The 26011-nt window shown below is 44.5% G+C and overlaps 2 protein-coding genes across 7 annotated transcripts in view; both read right to left on the bottom strand.

Moving 5' to 3' along the window:
• Positions 1–5470, bottom strand: part of Dbnl (drebrin like) — a 22742-nt gene extending 17272 nt beyond the window's left edge. Inside the window, exon 1 of the mRNA XM_042702363.1 lies at positions 5465–5470. The gene's annotated coding sequence lies outside the window, so the exon portion shown is untranslated. The remainder of the gene's footprint in view (positions 1–5464) is intronic.
• Ube2d4 (ubiquitin conjugating enzyme E2 D4 (putative)) lies at positions 2075–25981 on the bottom strand. Of its 6 annotated transcripts, none has more exons than XM_042702372.1 (9): positions 25881–25941; positions 23436–23558; positions 21152–21215; positions 16972–17003; positions 16799–16876; positions 9130–9235; positions 6675–6768; positions 5636–5677; positions 2075–2129 (listed from the first exon to the last, which is right to left on the bottom strand). In XM_042702372.1, the coding sequence occupies exons 2-9, from the start codon at positions 23517–23519 to the stop codon at positions 2090–2092; spliced, it is 540 nt and encodes a 179-aa protein (XP_042558306.1). In that variant the 5' UTR covers positions 23520–23558; positions 25881–25941; the 3' UTR covers positions 2075–2089. The 6 variants fall into 6 exon arrangements, with proteins under 6 accessions (XP_042558306.1, XP_042558305.1, XP_042558307.1 ...); XM_042702371.1 differs by lacking the exon at positions 2075–2129 and adding an exon at positions 4820–5216; XM_042702373.1 differs by lacking the exon at positions 2075–2129 and adding an exon at positions 4820–5171.
• Between the last annotated feature and the right edge of the window lie 30 nt (positions 25982–26011).

Raw genomic sequence — 26011 nt, 5'->3', positions numbered from 1 at the left:
TTGTAGTGTGGTACTAGAGTTTTTTTTTGAAATCAGGGCCTTTTTTTTGGGGGGGGGTGGCGATCATGGGGCCTGAATTCTGGGCCTGGCGCTGTCCCCCAGCTCTTCAGCTCAAGGCTAGCACTCTACCACTTGAGCCACAGCACCTTCCAGCTTTTTCTGCTTATGTGGTGCTGAGGAATTGAACCCAGGGCCTCCCTCATGCATGCAAGGCAAGCACTCTACCACTGCACCACCTTTCCAGCCTCAAACCAGGGCTTTTTTAAGTGAATTCAGGCCTTTCAACTAGGAACCTGTTTGAGCTGGACAGTTCATGAAATTCTGAGAGAAAATGAAGCAAAGAGTGAGAGTTAGGATGTGGCAATTACATAAAATCTGGAATGAAGTGCTCCAGGAATATGTTAGGGGTATGACATGGAAGCCACTTAATGAAACTATAAAATTATTACAATGAGCAGCTAGCAATTACAATCCTCCATGCATAACTAGCCATTGGAGCGACTATGGATGGAATAGAGGACAGGTGGGTAAGAGACAGTGAGCAACTTTGCTTTGCCCTCCAACATGGACACTGGCCAGGCCCATCCTCAAGGGGTGCCCTGTGACATGCAGCAGGGTGCTATTGATATTACCTGTCTGGAAGGTGAGAGTCTGGGAGAAGTGGAGAGGGGAAGAGGAAGTTTTCATTTTGGAAAATCAAAGAAGCCACTGCCTGATTTAATTTTTTTAAGTTCTGTTTAGCTTTTTGCTTTAAATAAAGTCTGTCAACAGGAGTGCTAGGTGACAGGCTCAGCAAAGCCAAAAAACTGGTTTCAAGAAGTGATAAGGAGGTGGACAGCAGGTAAAGGAGCAGTTCTCTGGAAGGAATGCTGCCCAAGATGGACTTGCTGCTCCTACCTACTTGACATTGCTATTTTTGTAATGTCAGTGGCTACTACCCTCCATTTTGGAGGTTCAACCCTTATTCAGCACAAAGTAGGAAGAGATTGCTAGTCAGAGGAGTCAGCCATAAGAGGAAATGAGAGACAGGGCTCCATGCTTAAGTGAGTGGTCTTTTTTTTGCCTCTGGGTATGAGGGACAAACCTCAGGACAGCAATTCTGTAGATGAGGAAGGTTAAGTACCTCCTCTGACACTGAGGGAGATTTTTTTCTGAACTTCAGAGAAAGAAATCTGGCCATCCTTGAACAACTTCAATGAGGTGGTGTGAGAATTCTGTTATTAGGATATTAATCTATTATGAACTACCAGACTTGGTGGAAATTTGCATTCTGGCATTTTTTATCCTTTGCTATGAGATTCTGTTCCTATTCTATGTTCTTGGAACTCCTGGGTCTTTCTGAAGGAAAGATCAATATCTCAGCTTCACGCTGGGTGTGGTGACACACCTCTGCACTCCTAGCTACTCCAGAGGCTCAGAGTGGGAGGTGCAAGGCCAGCCTGGACAAAGAATTAGCAAGGACACCCCCCCTTAATTAAAAAAAAAAAAAAAGCAAGCATGGTGTAGCACCTGTATCATTCCAGCTGTGATAAAAACATAAACACAGGATGGTGCTGGTGGCTCATGCCTGTAATCCTAGCTACTCAGGAGATTGAGATCTGAAGATTGCAGTTAAAAGCTTGGTGGCTCACACCTGCAATCCTAATTATTCAGGAGGATGAAATCTGAAGAGTTCAGGTCAAAGCCAGCCTGGGCAGGAAAGTCCATGAGATTCTTATTTCCAATTAACCACCAGAAATTGGAAGTGGCACTGTGGCATAATGGCTCAAAGTGGCAGAGCTCTAGCCTTGAGCAAAGGAGCTCAAGGACGCACCCAAGCCCAAGTTCAAGTCCTACAACTGACCAAAAAAAAAAAAAAAAAAAAAAAAATTGAAACTAGCTGGGTACCAGTGGCTTACACCCATAATCCTAGATACTCAGGAGGCTGAGATCTGAGGATCACAGTTCAAAGCCAGCCAGGGCAGGAAAGTTCATGAGACTCTTTCCTCCTCCCTCCCCACCACGAGACTCTTATTACCAATTAGCCACCAGAAAACCAGAAGTGGTGCTGTGCCTCAAGTGGTAGATGGCTCACCTTGAGCTGATGAGCTCAGGGACAGCGCTCAGGTCCAGAGTTCAATCCCCACAACCTACAAAAATTAAAATTAAAATTGAAAATTAAAAATAAAGTAAAAATAAAAGCAGGAGGGTCATGGCCTGGGTTAAAAGGTCCAACTGGAAAAATAACTAAAACAGAAAGACTTTGGGGAATATAGAGCAAGCATGACGCTGAGTTCAAAATATAGTACCACCACCACTACTACCACCAGAAAAAGAGAGCAAGCCAAGTGCCCAAGGCTATATGTGCCTATATAGCTACTCAGAAGACTGATGTCAGAATACCAAAGTTTGAAGCCAATCAGGGCAAGACAAGTACAAGAGATTCATTCTCTCCAATTAACTAGCAAAAAGCCAGAACTGGAGGCCTGGACCAACTGGTAGAGTGTGCCAGTCATGAGTGAAAAGCTGAGAGCTCAAGGCCCAGAGTTCAAGCCCTAGTAACTCAGCTCCATTTAGGAAGTCCAGAAGCTTCTGTGAGAACAATCATTTATGTACATTCATTCACTGTACATTGGTTGCTTAAGATCATGCTTAAGATCATTATGGTCCATGGAGGAAAAAAAACACATTGCTTACAGTAGGCTTTTTGCACACGCTGCCCAGTTGCTGACCCAGGACTTGCCTGGGAAGGGTAATCTCTAGTGACAGTGGTGACAGCAGCTACCAAGAGCATGGTTCACCTAGGAACAGGGCCATTTCACTTTCTCTCCATTTTTGAAGCTGGCTTTAAACTTGTGGTCCTTCAGTCTGCCTCCTCCTGAATGCTGGGATTACTGTACCAAGAAACCTAGCTCAGAACAAGGCTGTTATAAGAAGCCTGTTCTCCAGGCTGACTGCAGCTCTGTGAACAAGCCTGTCCAAGAGGTCTGGCAGGTACAATATCCATTTTAGACTTGCAAATGTTTAAGTGAAAATTTATCCCAGGGACACCAAGGAGCTAATTCTATTTGTATCTCCAACAAAACTGAGAGACTTGGGAAATTTTTGATTTGAGCTAGAAAAATCCCTGTTTCTTGGGAGTTGTATACTATTTTGCTTGAAAGGCGGAGTATGGAATGCAGAGCCCCCACACAAACTTCGGCCTGGATTTTCTCCTCTGACCTGAGTCAGTCTCCTTTGCCCTAGCATGAGTTTTCATTTGCAAACTCCTCTGGGAGCTCAATCACCTGATCTCACACAGGGTATCTCACTGTTGCTTGGCAACCTTGCTGAAGGATGCCTCGGTAAAGGCATTTTCCCTGTCTATTAAGATTTATTGTTCTTTTGCTCAGTGGTAGAGCACTTGCTTAATATGCACAAAACTCTAGGTTCGATCCCCAGCACTGAAAAAATGGTTGTTTTATCTAAGACCAAAGGGATAAAAGACAAATTTAAAATGTAATCCTCACCATTATAAAAAGGAACAAGGATCCATAAGACCCCAAAAGATATAACAGGAGTATCCTAAATGGGGATCCCCAGAAGGCAAATGCAGATCAGGTTCATTCTGTTTCAGTAAGCTCACAATGGTATTCTCCCTGGCAAAGCATGTAGCATTAAAGCTGTACCTACAACTTGGCAATTTCTAGGGCAAAGAAATCTACCACTGTTACCCTTGGCTCTCAGGTGCTAGATCTGTACACCTTTTATCTGTAGACCTATAGATCTTACCTGCTCTTCCCTTGCCAGTACTGGGAGTTTGAACTGGGGGTCTCATAATTGCTTAGGCAGGCACTCTAACCACAAAGCCACACTTCCAGCCTCACCTAACCTTGTGCTGGTAGAGTTTGATTCTTCATTTGCTAGAATTTGATCCAACTCACCAAGCATCACTCCTTAGGAGTGGACCTGCTTCACATACAACTCAGAAAAGACTAGGTTAGGGCTGGGCATGGTGGTACACAACTGTAATCATAGCACTGGGAGACTGAGGTAGTCTCCTTGCCAAGTTACAGGCCAGTCTCAAGTACACAGAAAGGCAGTATCTCCAAAAAAGAAAAATACGGTGTTAGGATTTGAAGTCCCTTAACTTCCCTCCTTTGGAAGCTTTTTTAGAAATCCCTTTTCCGTGCTGGGAAGGTGGCTTAGTGGTAGAGTACTTGTCTTGCATGCATGAGGCCCTGGGTTCGATTCCTCAGCACCACATAAGCAAAAAAGAAAAAAGCCGGAAGTGGTGCTGTGGCTCAAGTGGTAGAGTGCTAGCCTTGAGCTGAAGAGCTGAGGGACAGCGCCCAGGCCCTGAGTTCAGGCCCCACGACCGGACCCAAAAACAAAAAAACAAAAAAAAAAGAAATCCCTTTTCCTAGACACCCTAATCTTAAAGCTCTCAATTCTGAGAGCAAACCTTCTCCTTAGAAAGCCAAATGAGCCAGGCACTGGTGGCTCATGCCTATAATCCTAGCTATTCACAAGGCTGAGACCTGAGGATCATGGTTTGAAGCCAGACTGGGCAGGAAAGTCCATGAGATTCTTCTCTCCAATTAACTATCAAAACCCAGAAGTAGATTTGTGGCTAACCTTGAGCAGAAAAGCTCAAAGACTGCCCCCAAGACCTCAATTCAAGACCCAAGAATGGCACCAACACCTCTTCCCACAACAAACAGAAAGCCACATGAGGAAGCTAGGCATTCCAACAGGTTCTGAAGAATTCAGGTTTCTATTTCTACTCTGCCTGAAAGAAAACAGGAGACTTATATGTTATCATTTAGAGTTATGGGGAGATTGCATTTTTATTTACATTTAGTCCCTTGCATTCTGGTCTGTGAATGGCTTCTACTTGGATTTCAAGTAGGCTCCTGGTGGGAGGAGGTGGGGTTGGGAGAAACCTCTTATAGAAAAGCAGAACCCAAATCTCTCCAGGCTCCATAATTTTGCTCTTGCTTCAGAAAAAGAAGTCATCTCTCCTGAGATGTTCTGTGCTTTATATCCTGAAATTTGCCACTGGCTGTTTCTTGGCGTGAGGTGAGAAGTGCAGTATGTAGTGCTGCAGAGGATAGAGGGCAGCAGGAGTGCAGAATGAGGCCTCTGCTTTCCAGGAGTGTTCCAACTTTCAGGAGCCTCCAGGATGTATTCAGACTCCTCAGGACCTGGTTCTGTGGCAGACAGGATATGAGGAAAGCCCAGGACAGCACTGAGTTCTAAAGGCAAAGGGTACGTGGTGAGGGGCCAGGATGGGCCCCTGTGTGGTGCCATAGTGAGCAGCCATACTACTTGAGCCAGAGAGGATAGGTGCCTAGGGCCTGGTCCTTCAGAGATGAGCAGAGCTGGGGCAGAAAGACCAATTCCAGTGTAACCAGGAGGCTACAGGAAATAATAATGATGGCTGTTGATTTGGCATTAAAGACATGATATTGTCAAAGCCACAATGGCTGAGAGTGGCACCAACGCGCTGCAGCCAGAAAATGGGTTGGCCAACACATGTGGGAAGAACAGATGATGCTGTGAGCAGCCCAGCCAACACCTCCGCAGGTGGTCTTCACAGGTCTTCACAAGAAGACCACTGTGCCTGGTGAGCTACTTTGGACAAAGTCTCCCATACATCCTTCAAGGCACTTACATAGCATATTTCTGTGTCCATTCTCTTGCTAGTCTGTTGTACCTGGAAGAAAAAGCAGAGGAAAAGACACCCTCACTTGAAACTGTCATGTCCCTTCAATGTGGGGGAGAGAACAAGACTGATATGGGGGAAATGCTGCTGCCTGCCAAACATCTAGGACTGATAGATGACTGGTAATCCCAGCACTTGGAAGGTAGAAAAGAAGGGTTGAGAGTTCAAGGACAACCTGGGCCATATAATGAGAGCCTATTTCAAGAAACAAACAGAAAAAACATGCTCCTGTTTCCTGCACCTGTATCACCAGTCACACACATGGCTACACTCTGGTGTAAAAGCTTGTCCCTGGCTAAAGGCTGGGTCTGGAAATGAGTGGTTAAGCAGAGTTGGCAGTGAGGGTATGCTGGTGACCCAGTGACACTGCTGACTGCTAACTTCAAGCAGCAAATGGGCAGCAGCAGTGTAGTGGAGCCAGTTGTCTAAGCAGACAACCCCTGGTTTATCTATGTCAAAACCCTTTAGGTTTAATCCAGAAACCTTTTTTTTTTTTTGGGTCCAGTCGTGGGGCCTGAACTCTGGGCCTGGGCGCTGTCCCTCAGCTCTTCAGCTCAAGGCTAGCACTCTACCACTTGAGCCACAGTGCCACTTCCGGCTTTTTTCTTTTTGCTTATGTGGTGCTGAGAAATCGAACCCAGGGCTTCAGGCATGCAAGGCAAGCGCTCTACCACTGAGCCACCTTCCCAGCTCCCAGAAACCTTCTTGTCAGATTCTTCAGAGTCCACTGTTGGCTGACCACTTTTCTTGCTGGCCTCAGGGGAGAGCATGGCAATAGTATTTTAGGGCCCAGCAGCAGTGGTTGCTGATGGGTAAATGCGCTTATCTGCTTCTCCCTCCTCTGAGCCCAAGGACACGTGAGTGACAGCCAGGAAGCTAAGTCCAGGGTACAGCCACTACACACAATGCGCTGCTCAGCTAGGGCAGGAATATGTCCATGGGAGTCTAGGCAGCCACAGGATAAGGGCAACCCAAAGAGGACGCATACTTCTCTCGGTCGGCCTTGTAGGTATGGGCTATTTCTGGTACCAGAGGATCATCAGGGTTGGGGTCGCACAGCAGAGAGCAGATGGACAAGAGAACTAGGAAGAAAAGAAAGGATCAGTCAGCTGTGGCCTTAAGGCTGCAGATCACCACTGGGTCCCGTGAACCTCTCCAACTTGCATTCATGTTAATGGAGCAGTTGTCTTCCCCATAACACCCCAATCTAATGATGTTGTTGAAGTCATGACAGTATTTGTTTTGCCTACATATTAGTTAAGAGTTTGCAGTCTGCATTGTGAAGTTCACAGGGCCATGGTCACACTGCTGCATGACACTTCTCTCCTCTGGTCAGTCCTGGCCTTTACCATGGAAGTGTCTGTGGCCTTACCCTCTGACACCCTTTCAGTCTATGCCCCACACTGCCTATTTTCAGTGTTTTGTTTCAAAGTTCCGTGTACTGATGAGAAACAGGATTTCAGAGCATTTAGGTAACTTTCCAAGGTCATAGATTCGAACATCTAACAAACCAGTTAGAAGGAGATTCTGAACTAAGTCTGCAAAACCAGTGCCTCCTTCTCTCATAATAACTCTCTGGAATGTGCCCTCAGTGTGAGTCCTAGAGACCTTGCACAAAGAGCATGGTGAAAAGTAACTGTGAAAACTGTCATCTATGGTTTGCTCTGGACCCACTGTGACTCCAAACTGGCTCTGGTAAGTCCACTAAAATCCTGACCAAAGTTCCCCACAAAGAACTACAGGTAGGAGGAACAAATCCTCTTCTTCAGATAACCAGCCTTTTTCTATCCTGATGCCAGAAGCTAGCATGGAACAACTGAGGCCCAATTCCCTTTCCTTACTCAAGAGCCCCTTCCTGCTCCTCTTCTTTTCTCCTCCTGCCCTAAGTTTACAATGGCTGCAAGTCTGCTAACTCAGCCTCAGACAGCACTGTCCCTCCCCAATGCGCTCTGTCCCCATCCCCCTCCCCCCTCCCCCCAAGAGCTGGTAGCTCTGCATCCCTCCCTGCACATATTTTTCCTGGGCCCTGGGCAGTAGAGTAAGACCCCACTGGCAGAAATGGGGAACATCTGGCTCTCAGGCCCTATAAGACCCTTGAAATCAATTGGCATGGGGTAATTTGGTTTATGGAACTTGTCAGCAGCCACCTGCCTTTATTGGTAGTTTTGTATGATCCACAAAGGATGTTATAAATATCCAAAAGGCCCACTCCTGCTAGAGGTTCATTTCAGAAGGGATCTTTGCAGAATGCTGAGATATTCCCCGGATATTAGCCCAATGGCATCCACTCTGACTCTGCACTACAGTACAGAGGTGGGTGGTGACTCTGCCCTCTGGACTTACTGTGGCCTTTTCTTGCTGCTAAAGCTCTACTATCTGCATTACCTCATGTTCCACTCTGCTTGTTTGAGGCTTTTTTTTTTATTTTTATTTTTCAACCATCCATCTACCCAGGTTACTGTGTTGTCTATAGTCAGGCCTCACAGGCACACACCAGCCCATTCTCAGCCCCTGAGTACCTGAGTACAGGTACTGAAAGAGTACCTATGGGTATTCCAGCCTGGGTTTAGACTAAACTTTTTCTTTTCTTTTTGAGACAAAGTCTTATTATATATGTATGTACAAAATACTGTATAAATTATGTTATTATTATACATATTATATACCTCAAGGTGGCCTCATGATCCTCCTGCCTCAGCCTCCCAAGTGCTATGATTATAGAGGTGTATACCACCACACCTTGCTAGACTGGATTCTTCCATTTCATCTACCTATGTGTGTTCAACATCACTTATTTTGGGGAGTGTTTCTCCACTGACTCTGAGGCCCCACAGGGGAAGGCTTCCTCCTCAGAGCCCAGACATTGTCCTCATTGGTCCTTGTTGGAACAGGAAAATTAGGCAGTATATTTTGCTCTGTTTTAAGTAAAAAGTGTAAGCAGAATCAATATTTTTTTTTCCTTGTGCCCATTTGACAATCTTCTTTTTTTGGTGCTGGTACCAGGTATCAGGGACTTGTCCTCTTACTTGGCTTTTTTCACACATGGTTGGCATGTTCTACTACTTGAACCTCACCTCCAATCTGGCATTTTGCTGGTTAAATTGGAAATAAGAATCTCTCAAGCTTTAAACTCAATCCTCACATCTCAGCCTCCTGAGATTATAGGTGTGAACCACTGGCACCAGGTCTATTTAACACTCGAGCATCACAAAGCAACTTCTAAAAACCACTAAGGCGCAGAAGGGGTTCCAGTGATTTGCTTCTTGTGGTATGGGGACATGATGTGGATATGGAGAACATGATGTGGATACCGGCACAGAACTGGGTAGGACTGTGGGTGCCAGGGAAACTGCCTGCTCTTCCTGAGCTTCTATGTTCACTGGTTAGTGAGGGAGTAGATGCACATGACATAAGCCATGTGGCGCATGTGTCAATGTCTCTACCTTTGGACACAGTCAGTGCTGGAGACCACTGCGACCGCAGAATGTCCAGGCATATGCTGCCATTGCTGTTGATATTGGGGTGATATATTTTGGTCGTGAAAGCAACCTGCAGAGATAAGAGATCTCAAGTTAGATAAGTCACAGAGATGTCTGGAAAACAAAGTAAAGCACAAGCAGCATTGTCAGCATTGCTAGACAGTACCAGTGTGTGTGTCAGAGTCCTGGATGAGACCTAAAGGGACACAGGAAAGGGAGCCCCAGAAGTCTCTCACCCATATCTTGCTGGATTCTCACTTTCAACCCAGAGGGATTGATACTTACTCTCCTAAAAGGAGTTGACTCTGAAAAGTAATAGAGTTGTAGAAAAAATTTGAAAGCCCAAAGGTCTATGCAAAAAATAGTGACATTAAGTATGGATACAATGAAGAAACAGGGCCGCCACAAAAACCAGCCAGATGAAATTCACTCCTCATCTTTTGTGTGACTACTTATTTTAGTCTAGGTAGCTTGGACAAAACGTCAACCATCATTGACCTTGGACAGACACACAATATAGATATTTTGTGGATATAAAATGTACTGATATCTGAGTCAAGGAGGCTGATATCTGAGAATCACAGTTCGAAGCCAGCCTGGAAGGAAAGTCCATGAGATTCGAGATTCTTATCTCAATTAACTACCAAAAAGCCAGAAGTGGAGCTGTGGCTCAAGTGGTAGAGTGCTAGCATTGAGCAAAAAAGTTTAGGAGCCAGGTGTCAGTGGCTCACGCCTGTAATCCTAGCTACTCAGGAGGCTGAGATCTGAGGATTGCAGTTCAAAGCCAGCCAGGGCAGGAAAGTTCGTGAGACTCTTATCTCCAATAAACCACCAGAAAACTGGAAGTGGTGCTGTGGCTCAAGTGGTAGAATGCTAGCCTTGAGCTGAAGAGCTGAGGGACAGGCCCAGGCCCAGAGTTCAAGCCCCATGACAGACCAAAAAAAAAGCAGCTCAGGGACAGTGTCTAGCTCCTGAGTTCAAGCCTTAGAACTGGTGTGTGTGTGTGCGCATACACACGCACACACACGCATGTACACACACACACACACACACACACACACACACACACAATCACCAGGCCAGTTAGAGGTGTGGTTTGAGTGGTAGAATGCTGGCTGAGCAAGAATAAGGCCAAGTTCAAACTTTGGTTTCAGCTAAATAAAAAGCAGCTGGACTTGGCACCTCTGGGATGAAGAAAGTTTTATGATCACTGTATAGTGTCCTATTACTGTTGAATTATAACCACAAATCATTTTTTGAAATTACCTCCTTGGTCTCAGGAACAAAGCCACTCTCAGAGCTGATGAAGAGCCTATGGAATAAGCCCCCTTTGACATAGGCAAGGTGTGCAGACATGTGCAGCTTTCACTGCAAAAGGAGCAGGAAAAGAGTCTGACTCTTCAGTTCAACTCACACCCCACTGGCCAGAAGAGGCTTGGCAATGCAGTAGCAGCCACTCTGTCCCTTTTCCCTGGGCTCTGAGGATCTATTGCTAATTTTTTGCCTGAAGGGTGGTTCATGGTATCCTTCCTATTGTTGCCTATAACCTGGGCCACACCATGTCATCCACACTGCTTTAAAAACTCATGATCCTCCTGTTTCAGCATCTTGAGTGCTAATATTAGTTTTTTCTTTGTTTGTTTTTTTAAACACTGGGGATTAGACTCAAGGATTTATACAAGTGTTCTATCACTGAGCTACAAACTCATTCCCTAAATTATTTTTTTTATAAAGAATATACTAGCTGGGCGCTGGTGGCTCATGCCTATAATCCTAGCTGCTCTGGAAGCTGAGATCTGAGGATCCCAGTTCAAAGTCAGTACAGGCAAGAAAATCTGTGAGACTCTAATGTCCAATCAACCACCAGAAAACTGGAAGTGGCGCCGTGGCTTAATTGGTAGGGCACTAGCCTTGAGCTGAAGAGCTCAGGGACAGTGCCCAGGCCCAGAGTTCAAGCCCCATGACTGACAAACAAAAAACAAAAAACATACTAGCTGGGCCTCAGTGGTTCATGCCCTATAATCCTAGCTACTTAGGAGCCTGAGATTCTGAGGGTTATGGTTCCAAGGTAGCCAGGGTAGGAAAGTCTGTGAGACTCATCTCCAGTTAACAACCATAAAGCTGGAAATGAAGCTATGGCTGAAATGGCACAGCACTAACTTTGAGCATAAAAGCTCAGGGAGAGTGCCCAAACACCTCACACTTGAGAGAGTGGGGGGGCGGGGAGGAGAGAGAGAGGAAGAGAGGAAGGAAAGAAGGAAGGAAGGATAGGTTGGACACTGGTGGCTCATACCTGTAATCCTAGCTACTCAGAAGCCTGAGATCTGAGGATTATGGTTCAAAGCTAGCCAAGGCAGGAAAGTCTATTATAAGACTCTTATCTCCAATTAACCACCAGAAATCTGGAAGTGGCACTGTGGCTCAAAGTGGTAGAGCACTAATCTTGAGTGGAAAAGTTTAGGGACAGCATCCATGCCCTGAGTTCAAGCCCCATGACTGATAAAAAATAAAAAAATAAAGAAATAAAGAACATACTGTAGAATATGAAGTGAAGAGGCATATGAATATGAGACCGAACATCATTTACCACATATTTTTCCCAAGAAGGATCAAACTTCAGAAGAATCTTTTGTAGTAGATATCTGCCTGGATGTCACCATAAAGATCATACAATCTTGCCAGATTTCTCCTAGGGTCAGAAAATTCATGCCAAAACATCCAGTGGAAGATTTTTTTTTTAAAGAGACAGTAGTACGTTCTTGGAAAGTATTACTGTCACCTTTCAGTTTACATCTTTCCTCACTAAAATAATCCCAGATTACTCACAGAACTTTTTAAATCTTTTAATAATAGTTACTGCTTTGTTTTGTTCTTGGGCAATTAGGGATCTCAAACATGCTCACCAGATATATAGGACTTCTTCAAGATGACCTCAAGATCTGTTTAAGAAAGATGGCCAGCTGCTCACAGATTGGGAAATTGCTACTTTAAACACAATTTCTCAGCCTTGTGCCAGTAGCTCACACCTGTAATCCTAGCTACTCTGGAGGCTGAGATCTGAGGATCATGGTTCAAAGCCAGCTGAGGCAGGAGGGGTGCGACTCTCCAATTAACCACCTAAAAACCGGAAGTGGTGCTGTGGCTCAAATGGTAGAGTGCTCCCCTTGCACTGAAATGCTCAGGGACTGCTCAGGCCAAGTTCAAGCCCAATGACAAAAAAAAAAAAAAATCTCCAGGAAAGGGAAGAACCACGAAGCAGCTAATATTTTCTCAGCCAAGCCTTCTTGAATCACAGTTAAGATTCCAATCTCACAAAGCTATTTTAGCACATTACTGCCCTGCCTGAAGAACCTCTTCCCTTGATAAAAGCTGGAAAGGGGGGTTGGGAAGGTGGCTCAGTGGTAGATTGCTTGTCTTGCATGCATGAGGCCCTGGGTTCAATTCCTCAGCACCACAAAAGCAGAAAAAGCCGGAAGTGGTATGTGGCTCAAGTGGTATAGTACTAGCCTGAGCTGAAGAGCTGAGGGACAGTGCCCAGGCCCTGAGTTCAGGCCCCATGACCAACCCCTCCGCCCTCCCCCACCCCCCAAAAAAAAAAAAAGCTGGAAAGGTCTTTAAAATACTGAACAATTTTAACCTTGACTTTAAATACTCAGGTGCCTTATGATGTCTGGCCTCCAGAGCTGGGGGCCAGAAGGGGCCTCTTCACACTGGCTTGGATAGGTGAAGTAACACAGGTGGTAAAACATAGCCTCATTATATCTAGGGATTGACACCTGACCAGCCAAAGGACTAAGTCTTGTCAAAATGTGTACAGGTACACAACAGAACTGTCCTCATTTACAAACAGAATTGGTATTTTCATTTTTTATTTTTGCCAGTCCTGGGGCAACAACTCAGAGCCCTGGGGTCTGTCCCTGAGCCTCTCTGTGCTCAAGGCTACCACTCTACCACTTAGCCATAGCACCACTTCCAGCTTCTTCTAATTTTTTTTTTTTTTTGGTAGGTCGTGGGGCTTGAACTCTGAGCCTGGGCGCTGTCGCTCAACTCTTCAGCTCAAGGTTAGCGCTCTACCACTTGAATCACAGTGCCACTTCCAGTTTTCTGGTGGTTAATTGGAGATAAGAGTCTCATGGAGGGGCTGGGAAGGTGGCTCAGTGGTAGAGCGCTTGCCTTGCATGCCTGAGGCCCTGGGTTTGATTCCTCAGCACCACATAAGAAAAAAGAAAAAAGCCGGAAGTGGCGTTGTGGCTCAAGTGGTAGAATGCTAGCCTTGAGCTGAAGAGCTGAGGGACAGCGCCCAAGCCCAGAGTTCAGGCCCCACGACCGGACCCCCCCCCCCCAAAAAAAAAGAGTCTCATGGAGTAACTGTAACCCCTCTCTACAGTATTTTCACAATAAAAAACTTATTTAAAAAAAAAGAGTCTCTTGGACTTTCCTGCCAGGGCTGGCTTTGAATCATGATCTTCAGATCTCCTTTAATCTAGGATTATACACATGTAATCCTACATGTAACGTGGGGCTTAAACTCTGGAACTGGGTGCTGTCCCTCAGCTCTTCAGCTCAAGGCTAGCTAGCACTTTACCACTTAAGCCACTTCTGGTTTTCTGGTGTTTTATTGGAGATTAGAGTCTCATGGACTTTCCTGCCTGGGCTGGCTTTGAACTGTGATCTTCAGATCTCAGACTCCTGAGCAGCTAGGATTACAGGCGTAAGCCACCGGCACCCGGCTTTATTTTTTAAAATGTTAATAAAAAACATGTTGGTATATGTGGAAAAATATATCAAAACCCTAGGAGAATGTATACCAGGCTGTTAACTGTGGTTCTCCCTGTACAGCACATTAGTTTCAGTCTGCATGAGTTCTCTAATTTAAAAATACATATTTTTTAACCAGTTTTGCAACTGGAAAAAAAAAACAGTTAAAAGTGATGTGAACCATGTACAGGCTATGTGATCACAGTTGACAGCAGCTAGCCCATCTTGTTGACTCTGTCTCAATACATCAATGGCTACCATATACCAACTGGGCAGGGGCTCTTGCCTAGCTTCTTGTTCACATGGTGGCAGTGATCTTGTCAGCCTTTAGGCCCTTTTGAATCATTTCTGCCAGCACCTGCTCCTGGGTGATGTTCAAAGTGAGGACAATGGCTTCTATCGTCCTCAGGGATTCCTGGAGCACACATGCTTACTCTCTTGAAGCAGTTCCCTGGTGTCTCCTCCCTGCTTCAACTTATATAGTCCCCTTCATCAGGGCAATCTCCCTTGCCATCTAGCTCTTGCTGCCAGCCACTGCTTGTGTTTCTTTTTTTCCCTCTCTTTCTTTATGTGGTACTGAGGAACCGAACCCAGGGTAGTAAGCACTCTACCACTGAGCCACCTTCCCAGCCCCTGCTTGTGTTTCTTGGCACCAACAAATTCACACATGCTAAACATCCCAGTATCTTCCAGAATACTGTGAGCCCAGAAGGACAGGCACTACCTGGCACATGGAGCCCAGATAAGTTTTGGCAGGTCTGGTGTGAGGTGCCATATCTAGAAGCAAAATGACCTATTGATGGAATATTCTAGCAGGACACTCCAATGTTTAGACAGTCCCCAGAACTCTCCCTCCTAGAAGTGGTATTGTTCTCTGGGGCTCTACCAAGGGAGTTGTGTGTGTTCTACTGGGATAACAGAGTTAACTGATTTGCCAGGGCCCAGGAGTAGAGACTGTATTTCAGCCTAATCCCTTGTGGGAGGGGAGCAGTTGATAGCACTTAGGGTGTTGCAAATCCTTGGCTTTCATTCTCTAGATATTAGTAGCCACCCCATACCCAGTGGTGGCAACACAGAATGCCCCAGGATGATGTCCAAATGTCTCTGGGGCAGTAGCAATGTCACCCCAGCTGAGAATCCCTGTTCTTAGTTCTAAGTAGGGACTGCAATGAAGAAAACTAGAATCTTGAGCACCATAGGAACCCAGAGTGATCTGCTACCATCTTGAGTGGTAGCTGGTATGATTTCTCTGAGAAATTTCAATTTGTTTTCCTCAAGTAGTTTCCCAACAAAGTTTAAGATAAAACAATGTAAATTTTAAAAAATCTATTAAACAGGTATGTGAGGCTTTGTGGAACCTGGCATCAGTGGCAGAAATCTGCCTATGGTATTTGATGTTAGCTGGAGATAAACAAGGTACATACCAGCTTGGGTAAAAGCCATTTTTGTCCTGATCACTATATAAACCTCCTGACTGAAGTCATAGAGATCCAATCCATCAGTCTTCCTGTATCCCTTGACCATGCTTCAGTTTGTAGTCCCCAATGAAGACTGCACTCTGGGTAATCCTGGATCTTTCTGCCTCCTTATGTAGATACTAGGTACCTTCACTTAAGAGTGGTTATTTATGAATTTATTTATGTTGCAGTTACTGGGGATGAAACTCAGAGATTCATGCTTGTTGCTTTACCTCAAGCCCCCTTTGATATTGGTTATTTTCAAAGTAGAGTCCTACTGTATGGGCTGTGATCCTCTTCCTTGTGCTTCCCCCATGTCACTGGAGCTGACAGGCCCTTATCACTAAGCCTAGCCATTGGGATTTCTTGGTTGCTGGATAGCAGGTACATGCCATTGTGTCCAGCTGTTGGTTGAGATGGAAATCTTGCAAATGTTCTTTTTGGGGGGTAAGGCTTAGCTTTTCACAAGTCTAGAACCCTACCACTTATGCTATAGTTCCACTTCCAGCTTTTTGGTCGTTAACTGGAGATGAGTCTCACAGACTTTTCTGCCTGAGCTGGCTTTGAACCATGATTCTCAGATTTCAGCCTCCTAAGTAGGTAGAATTACAGAGTATGCCATTGGTGCCTGGCTGAGTCTTGTAAATTTTTTATACCAGGGCTGGCCTTAAATGGCAATCCCCCTATTAAAAGGAGCTAGGATAATAGGCTTAATCGACCATGCTTGTGTAGTGGGTGAGTTCTTTTATACCAGATTTTCTTGGAACAAGATCCTTGAAACTGACTTTACACATGCATAGTGATGTATATCTGTAATCATAGCACTTGGGAGGCAGAGACAGAAGCATTACAAGTTCTAGACCTGCCTGAGCTACACAGTAGGACCTTGTCTCCAGAAAAAACAACCCAAAAAACCGCCTACAGCTTCATTCACTAAGAAGCCTGTTTACTACACCAGCCTTGCCCACAATAAGAATTAATGCTGAGCCAGGTACTGGTGGCTCATGCCTATAATCCTAGCTACCCAGGAGGCTGAGATCTGAGGATCGCAGTTCTAAGCCAGCTCAGGCAGAAAAGTCTATGAGATTCTTACCTCCAACAAACTACTCAGAAAAAGCTGGAAGTAGCTCTGTGGCTCAGGAGCGCTAGCCTTTAGTACAGAGAGGCTTAGGGATAGAGCCTAGGCCCTGAGTTCAAGCCTGAGGACAGGCAAAAAATAAATAAAAAATAAATAAATAAAATAAAAAATAAAAAAAATTAATTCTGAAAGTCCGAAGTTGAAAGTCCTAGGAGGCTATAACATGGAAGGAGAGTGACAAGCCCCTGGGGAGGGGTTGCACTCAGCTCTCTCTAAGGAGGCTCTTTCATTACACGCTGTCCTATAGCCAAACAGTAAGAAATTTGTGGGGGAGCCTCACCTTTGGGGGCTTGAAAGGATAATCAGTAGGAAAGTGGATGGTCAGGAAGAAAACGCCTCCTTGGTAAGGACTTTCATTCTGGAAGGATGAGACAGAGGAAGAAATCAGTGCTTGTGCTAAGCATAAAGCCCAAGAAGCAAAATTTGAGCTGCACCCTCAGCAGTACTACCTACCGGGCCCATGATGGTGGCCTGCCAGTGGAACACTACAAGACAAAAGAGAGACAGGCATGTAAGAGAACCCTCACCACCTCCCAAAAGTGTTTGTTCTACTGAAAAGGTGCTGCTAAGTTTAAAGCAGAATAGCCACACAAGACTGCCTCATTCCTGACACTAATCACAAGTTTGGGGTTTCCAAAAATACTCTCAAGTCAAATAATTTGCTAGGACTTGCAGAGTTCACTACAGTGAAATTGTACAGATAAACTTTAGGAAGGATTCAAATGCAGAGCTTCTATTAACCTCCTGAGGCTAGGAGGTGTCACTTTCACGGCACTGATGTGTAATGACATATGATGCTACAATCAGAGGCACAATCAGTACTGGCCCCTGCACTTGCTGATAAGCACTCTATCAGCTCAGAATATTTACCCGGGTTACACCATAAGCACATGATTGATGAACTGAGTGCTCACAGTGCTGATTTTAGTCCCCAGTTTCTGGCCTCTCCAACATGACCAAATCCCACATCTTACATACCACATGGTTTGTTTGGCATGGCCAAACTCTAAATCACATTGCTGGTGTGGGTCACAGTCTCTGGGCAAATGATACCACTATCAATGATACCCATAACTGCTTAGAGAGCAGCTGTCAGAGGCTGAAGAGAAAGCCCAGCCATTTCAGGGGCAAGATTAATATGTTTACTACACAGGTGCAATGACTACAATTCAGTAGTTTGAACTTAGAACCACTGGAACCACACCTCTGGTCCCTTTTCATTGCTCTTGGGAAGTCTCTCCTATTTCCTGTTTTTCCCTTGATTCATTTTGAAGTTCTCGCTAAAGAATACAATAGCTGCCAGGTGTTGGTGGCTCATGCCTGTAATCCTAGCTACTCAGGAGGCTGAGATCTGAGGATTGCAGCTCAAAGCCAGCCCCAGCAGCAAAGTCGGTGAGACTCTGGTGCTGTGGCTCAAGTGGTAGAGCACTCGCCTTAAGTTGAAGAGCTGAGGGACAGTGCCCAGGCCCAGAGTTCAAGCCCTGTGACTGACAAAGAAAAAAAAAAAGAATCTAACAGCTGTAGTGCCTCACTAGTGTTTCTCATGGATGCATGCAGGCAGTGCCCAGTGCTCTGGAAACCTAGTGACAATCAAGATAGGGTCCTTCTGCTTTTACTTCCAGGTCCCCACCTTTAGCAGTCAGGCTGCTGTATATTACATCTTGTGCCCTTTGCAGGGTCTTGGGTTACTTTTATTGCTTTGCCCATCCTTGGAGCAGCAACTCTGCTCAGCAAGGCAGCCTTGAGTGGACCAGATACTCACCTTTAAGGCTCTCAAGTGTCCCAGGATAACAGATTACAGACTTTGTGGAAAACTCCTTTTCAACAACTTGCTGACTTCTGAGACCATCTGAAGGGTCTGTTATTCTCAAGAGGACTTATCTCAGATGGACTCATCATGGGTTTAGAATTAGCCCAAGGTTTCAGGCCTGGTCTTGCCCTCAATTTCCTGTTACCTGTTCAAGTATTCCACAGGTTCTACCCATGACAGCAGGATGGGGAATACATCAATACATGAGTGGGAGGCCTAAAGAGTAGTTTTACAAACCTCTATTGAGTCCTAAGACAGTTAAGGAAGCCCATGAGGCTTTCTCAATATTTTAATGAAATGTTGCTGAAGAGAGAAAAAAAAAAAAAAAATATATATATATATATATATATATATATATATATATAAACAGCTGCCTGAGCTAGCACGTCCTTTGCTTTTGACTTTTTTTTTTTTTTTTTTTTAATTCTGACTCAAGCTAATTATTTGGGTATTGTTGCTGTTGTTTGTAAGGCTAAGAATGGAACTCGGCTTATGCATGCCAGGAAAATACCCTGCCACTGAGCTACACCCCTAGCTAATTAACATGCTAATTAACAGTCCCGTAGCTCCTCTGGAGGTTGAGAATTGGAGGACTGAGGTTCAAAGCTAGTTTAATAAGAAAGTCCACAAGATTCCATCTGCAAGTAACCAGCAAAATACTGGACTCAAGCTGTGGCTCAAGTGATAAGAGCATCAGCAGTGAGGAAAAAAAAGCTTGGAGATCAAGCCCTGTTTCTGGTAGACAAACATTAAAAAGCTAAGATACCGATTTATGAAAATGTTTGCTTTAGGTTGAAGTTCAATTTAACTTCAAGTTGGGAGTTGATTAAGTACCTCTCAACAACTTACTAATATGCTGAATTGTGTCACCAATGTAGAGAGAATACCAATAGGAAGAAATAGTCATTTTAAGCAATTTCATAGCATTAACAGCACTCTTTCAAAGTAGAAAAGTGACACTGCTGCCTTTAGTAATAACATGAATGTAAGATTCAAATTTTAACAAACCACATATGTAGAAAAGTAGAACTATGGAGGATATCCTATGTTAACTATTATTTCTTACCACATATCTTGTATTTTGAAAGGTTTTTTGTTTCGTTTTGTTTTTTGTAGGTCATGGGGCTTGAACTCAGGGCCTGGGCGCTGTCACTGAGCTCTTTTGCTCAAGGTTAGTGTTCTACCACTTTGAGCCACAGTATCACTTCTGGCTTTCTGGTGATTAATTGGAAGAGTCTCATGGACTTTCCTGCCTGGGCTGGCTTTGAACTCAATTTTCAGATTTCAGTCTCCTGAGTAGCTAGGATTACAGGTGTGAACCACCAGTGCCTGGGTATTTCAAAGTTTTAACATCAAGTTTAAAATGAAACATTCTATGACAAAAAAAAATTAAAAAAAAATTTTTTTCCCTCTTACTATTGAGGTTTGAACTCAAGGCTTCATATTTGCTAGGTAGGTGCCTTTCAGGACTAGTTATTTTTAGATAGGGTCTCATGTTTTTGTCTGGAGTCAGCTTCACGTACAATTCTCCTGCCTATGGCCTCCTATATTGCTGGGATAACAAGTGCAAGCCACCATGCCCAGCTTACTGATAGAAAGTCCCACTAATTCTTTCTCTTGGGCTGGTCTCAAATTGTGATCTTCCCAATCTCTACCTCCAAAGTAGTTGGGATTTTGGGCATGAGCCACTGCACCTGTCTAAAAGTGTTTTTGATAAATATGTCAGGATAGGAGCCAAATTGGATTTTTTATAACTCAGTGGAAGGAGGAGAAATTCCTGGCAGCATAGGTTCCATTCTGAGTATTACCTGACCAGCCACATTGTCAGCTCTGGATGTTCAATAAAGCAATTCATGGTGAGCATGGTGGCATAGTTCAGCACTCAGGAAGTTGGGACAGGAGGATTATGAGTGCCAGGCCAGTCTGGGCTACAGAGCAAGATTCTATCTCAAAAAACATAAATAAATAAATAAATAAAATAAAAAAATTCAGCTGGAGCCAGTGGTTCATGCCTGTAATCCTAACTACTCAGGAGGCCAAGATAGCATTGCAGCTCAAAGCTATCCCAAGCAGGAAAATCTGAGACTTTTACCTCCAATTAACCATCAGAAAATCAGAAGTGGCTCTGTGGCTTAAAGTGGTAGAGTGCTAGCCTTGACTGAAAGAGCTTGGGAACACTGGCCAGGCCTCCAGTTCAAGCCCTGTGACTAACTAAAAAAATAAATAAATAAAAATAAAAATAAAAAAAAATATACACACACACACACACACACACACACACACACACACACACACACATATACACAAAAATTCATGAACATATGAAAGAGAAACAATTCACTAGTTTTCTTAAAAACAGTAGCTTAAACCAGGAACTGGTAGCTAATATTTGTAATCCTAGCTACTCAGGAGGCTAAGATCTGAAGATCTTGGTTCAAAGCCAGCCCAGGCTGGAAAATCTGTGAGACTCTTATCTCCAATTAACTGCCAAAAACCCCTAAAAGCTGGAAATGGATGTATGGCCCAAATGGTAGAGCACTAGCCTGGAGCAAAAAAGCTCAGGGACAGCACCTAGGCTGAGTTCAAGCCCCAGGTCTAGTACCAAAACAAAAAACAAAACAAAACAAAAAAAACATACAAAACAAACCCCAACAGCTTAAAGGCTGGAGACCTGGCTCAAATGGTAGAGTTCAGTTCAAACCCCAGGACCAATAACAACAACAAAAAGGCAAAAATGTGGTGTAATGTATGTTTGAAGGTCTGCTAACTTGACGCATTTGGAGATTTTAGTCACATAGCTCCTGCAATCAGAAAAATACTTACAATCATCACCCACAGGTCCTGCAGAACACTGGGCAGGAGGATCCCTCTGCAAGTCGGTCAGTTCCTAGAACACCAGGCATTGGGTTAGACTAGTAAGCCTGAGCATTGCCTCTATACAACAGTTTTCCTAGCCACTCTCCGGTGGGAGGCTTCAGAAGTGGTTCAAAATAAGACTAGTAGAGTTTACTGGCAGCGTGAAGACCCACGAAGGTAGATGTATCATTTCCACTTTATATATAAATTAGGAAATCAAAATTTAAAATAGCAAGGTTACCCATGCAAGGCTAAGAGCTGGACCAAGGCAAGGCAAGGCAAGGAGTCAGTCAGTTACACTGAGTCACTTCCCTCACCCTCCAAGCCTAGTCAGATGAAGGATACTCTTCTCTCATGAACTTAGGATAAGAATCCCCAGAGAGCTTCTGGAAGGACAAGGGCCAGCACTAGTTCTAGGTGAATGGATTAGTGCGTGGAAGCATTTGGCACAGAGGAAGTACGCAATTAAAAATATTTTTTTAATTAAAAAACACGGGTTTCTTTTCTCTTACCCTTTGCCCCCAATTCCAAAGCACTCCTTATTAATGGGCACTTGGTAAGTCCCAGTCTTCTGTAGATATAGACCATGGATATGCAAGCCAAAGCCTAACATGTATCAGACATTAAATCATAACAAGAGTCCCTTTATGGGCCGCTAACTCTCTGATCATGAGCATTCTTTTTTTTCTTACATGTATTTAAGTTGGATTTCTATCACATTTAATACAAATAATCTGAGAACAAAAAACAAACAAATAACGTCTTTACATTATACACTATCAGTACTGGGCAGTAATGTGCCAGGATCTGAGGACAGAAGAGTGAAGAAATCAGGCCATAGTCCAGGCTCTCCGGGAATTTATGAATTAATGTTCCAATAGCTGGAATGGATTGCAAATGTGAATTTTATATTATTATTATAGTTGCATTCACAATGCATTAAGAGCTGACAGATCCAATATGGACATTAAAAAATGTTTTCCAGGCTGGGCATGGAGTCTCATGCCTGTAATCCTAGCTACTCAGGAAGCTGAGGTCTGAGGATCTCGGTTCAGAGCCAGCCCGGGCAAGAAAGTCTGTGAGACTCTTATCCCCAATTAACAACTAGAAAACCGAAAGTGGTGCTGTGGTTCAAGTGGTAGAGTGCTAACCTTGAGCTGAGAGGCATCACCCAGGCCCAGAGTTCAAGACTCACTATCAAACAAAAAAAAAATTTTTCCCCCCAGGGAACAGCCATTAACACTTTATGAAATGCTCAGGAGAATAACTATGTAGTCCAAATCATATCCTCATGACAGCATTCTGAAAAGGGACACTGGTCTAATGTAAGCCTAAAGCCCCAAGAGCTTAGGCAGGGACTCTCAGACATCAGTTTGCATGTAAGATGTTCCCTGGGGCTGGGAAGGTGGCTCAGTGGTAGAGTGCTTGCCTCGCATGCATGAGGCTCTGGGTCCGATTCTTTAGCACCACATAAGCAGAAAAAGCTGGAAGTGGCACTGTGGCTCACATGGTAGAGCACTAGCCTTAAGCTGAAGAGCTGAGGGACAGCGCCCAGGCCCAGAGTTCAAGCCCCACAACCAACCAAAAAAAAGATGTTTCCTAACACTCTCTATTCTTCCCAGGTTCCTTTGCATAGAGGTTCTAAAAGCAGAGAAAGAGGTACAAACAAATCTTGTGTCAGGAAAATTCCTCAAGGTGTGACAAACCTAGGATCTGGTAGATGTGCACAGTCCACACCTAATCCTAAGTCTCATCCACAATGGCCTTTCTGTACCACAATGTCTTTGGTCTGTGACCATTCCTATAACCCCCCATTCTATGGCCATGCTATATTTATCCTACTTCCGCTTAAATTTAATGGTCCATAAGTGTATTAATACCACAGAGGCTGACAAAATACTACCTATCAGAACCATTTCTCTTCAAAAGTTGATTTCTACCAGTACCCACTGGTCAGTTTTCCACCAATAGCTAATACAGCTGAACCTGTTTCTTCACATGTAAATTAGAGGACTGAGGACATAATTCAGTATTAGAGCATTTATCTACTGTAAACAAGGCCCTGGATTACATCCCTAGCATGAAAAAAGGGGGGGAAATGTATAATTCATTGTGCTTAGCAAGCAATCAGTAAGCAGCATTAGTATTTGTTAGAGTAAAAGAGAACTTAAGGAAAAACTGAGATTGTGCACGAGGATGTGAGGACCTGATCAGAAATGCAAGAGCCCCAGAACCTTTGCAGAACACTCACTTTCTGCTTCCATCTCTGTGCTGTGCTTTCAGTGCCTCCATTAGCACTCTGCAGGGAGGAGTTTATATCCCTTTGGTGCTGCATGAATGATGGAGCACTTTCATAGGACTACTAAGACAAATCCTGGAAAGACCATATACACAATCAGGAGCAGGAAAAGCCAATTCTCCACCAACTTGAGGTTTTCTACACCTCCACACTCTGATTGTTTCAGAATCCACGTCCCTCTTTTTGGGCCTGATGAGCACTTAATAGAATAAATTGATTTCTGGCAGGCCAGAAGTGAGTCCCTATGCATAGATGGCAACCATTCTTGAGAATAAGGAGGAACACTGTGAATGACTCAGAAGAAACTCACAGGGGCTTGGAAGTTGGCTCAGTGGTAGAGCGCTTGCCTTGCATGCCTGAGGCCCTGGGTTTGATTCCTCAGCACCACATAAGCAAAAAGAAAAAAGCTGGAAGTGGTGCTGTGGCTCAAGTGGTAGGGCACTAGCCTTGAGCTGAAGAGCTGAGGGACAGTGCTCAGGCCCAGAGTTCAGGCCCCACAACTGGAACCCCCCCCCAAAAAGAAACTCACACATCACATTTCTGAGTTCACCTAAGAGTACTAAAAGACTTGGTCTGAGCCCCAGCTCCAGTACTGTTGCCTCTTTGGACCTTTGATTCTGTTCAGTTTATGTACACTTGCCAACACAACCGTGGGGCTATGGATTTCTAAAATAACATATACACAAGAGTACCTAGTAAATGTATAGCTCCATACACCAGTGCGCAGATGATACCGTTAGCACTATAAATAGGTAGGAGGAATGAGCAGCTCTGGCTGGCCTTGAGCTCTTGATCCTACTGCTATAGTCTCCTAAATATTGGGATTACAAACTGTTGCCAAGCCCAGAGGAAAAGATGGTATATATTTCTAGAAGAATATGTAAAACCTAATAACACTGGTTGCCCTCAGGGAGAGGCACTGGATGGCTGGGAACAGATGTCTGTGGAAGGACTTTCCCTGAATACTCTTTAGAATATTGAATCATAGGAATTTTATACCTAAACATATAAATCCTTTACTATTTGTACAGTGCTAGCCAGGTTAGGGTTGTGTAATGATCACTGTTACAAATTATGATGAAAGTGCAAATTCACAGAACAGGAACTAAGGTTAAAGGATAAAGTATTACTAGATGAAAAGAGGTAAGACCACCATGATAAAAACACAATTCGAGAAAACAACAACAAAAAACAACAACCCCCCCCCCCCCACAATTCGCCAAAAATCCAAAATGTCATCTATTGGTAAAATACAATTTCATTTTATGCACAACTAAGAACGGAAATATTCTGGCAATGGCACTAATACTAATTGCTTTCCTTAAGTCTAAACTTTAATTTTACTTATTTATTTTTTGGTCGGTCTTGGGAGCTTAACTCTGGGCATGGTCACTGTCCCTCAGCTCTTCAGCTCAAGGCAAGCACTCTACCACTTGAGCCACAGCGCCACTTCCGGTTTTCTGATGGTTAATTGGAAATAAGAGTCTCACGGACTTTCCTGCTGGGGCTGGCTTTGAACCGTGTTCCTCAGATCTCAGCTTCCTGAGACGCTAGGATTACAGGAATGAGCCACCGGCGCCCGGCTTTTAGGCTTTTAACTTAAATATTTTAACACCATCTTTATTGAAATAACTTTTAGAATAAAATAGGTACCAGCAGGGGGTGGGAGGTGTTGAGGAAGAGGGTGAATGTGATCCAATTAGTTTAGTTGCATGTACGAAAAGAAAATAATGATACTTGTTACACTTGTTTTTGTTGTTGTTGTTGTTGTTACACTTGTTTAAGTGGGGAGGAAGATAAAAGAGAGTGATGGAGGAAGTGAGGTTGATTAGGATACATAGTATATAAACATGGAAATGTCACAATGAAACTCCCGCCTATGTATAACTACTGTACGTTAACAGAAATAAAGAGGGTCATAAATGCTACTTCATAGTAGCAAACTGTACGTTTAATGCTAGCTGAAGGAAACACAGAGCACAAAACACACCATAATGCTTTTGTACGTAGAAGATACCTAAAACGCAACAAATGGTAAGGAATCAGAACTGGAAATACTTTGTTTTCTACTGAAGCGCATGTTCCAAATTCCCATTTGGATAGCGTGTGAGTGCTCCGAGGACCCACGTCGCTCCTTCCCACTAGGTCCCCGGCTGTGGTTCAGTTTCACAGCCAGGGCAGGACCCGCGCAACCCCCGCCCCACAGCGCCCTCACGTGACTTGGCACGTGACGCCGCCCCAGTGAGCCGGGCCGCCCCACGCACGCGCCAGTCCCTTTTAAGGCATCGCTGGCGGCGGTTCCGCCTCCCTTTCAGGCACTACGGCCACTCCACCCGCCACTTCGTAGCAGAGGTACCCACCCACACCTAAGACGTGATGCCTGGGAAGGTCCCTTACCTTCTGGATCCGCTTCAGCGCCATGGTCCCCGCAGCTATGGACCCGGAGGCCCGGCGGGGCTGCCCGAGGCGGCCCGCTGCCGGCTCGGCCGCGGCGTTGCACGCCGGGAGCTGCGGTGTGCGCGTGCGCG

Source organism: Dipodomys spectabilis, unplaced genomic scaffold (assembly GCF_019054845.1).
Source record: "Dipodomys spectabilis isolate Male_0828 unplaced genomic scaffold, ASM1905484v1 ptg000322l, whole genome shotgun sequence".
NCBI classification, from domain to species: domain Eukaryota; kingdom Metazoa; phylum Chordata; class Mammalia; order Rodentia; family Heteromyidae; genus Dipodomys; species Dipodomys spectabilis.
This window is presented reverse-complemented; position numbering and strand designations above follow the sequence as displayed.

What these genes read in the sequence shown, in the direction of transcription:
- Ube2d4 (XM_042702371.1), bottom strand. Translation starts at nt 23,519, where the DNA reads ATGCAGCACCAAAGGGATATAAACTCCTCCCTGCAGAGTGCTAATGGA. An exon ending in ATCCTTTCAAGCCCCCAAAG is followed by an intron (nt 9,236 to 16,798) that starts GTGAGGCTCCCC and finishes TTATCTCTGCAG; the next exon opens with GTTGCTTTCACGACCAAAAT. An exon ending in AGCACTGACTGTGTCCAAAG is followed by an intron (nt 6,769 to 9,129) that starts GTAGAGACATTG and finishes TTTTCTTCCTAG; the next exon opens with TTCTCTTGTCCATCTGCTCT.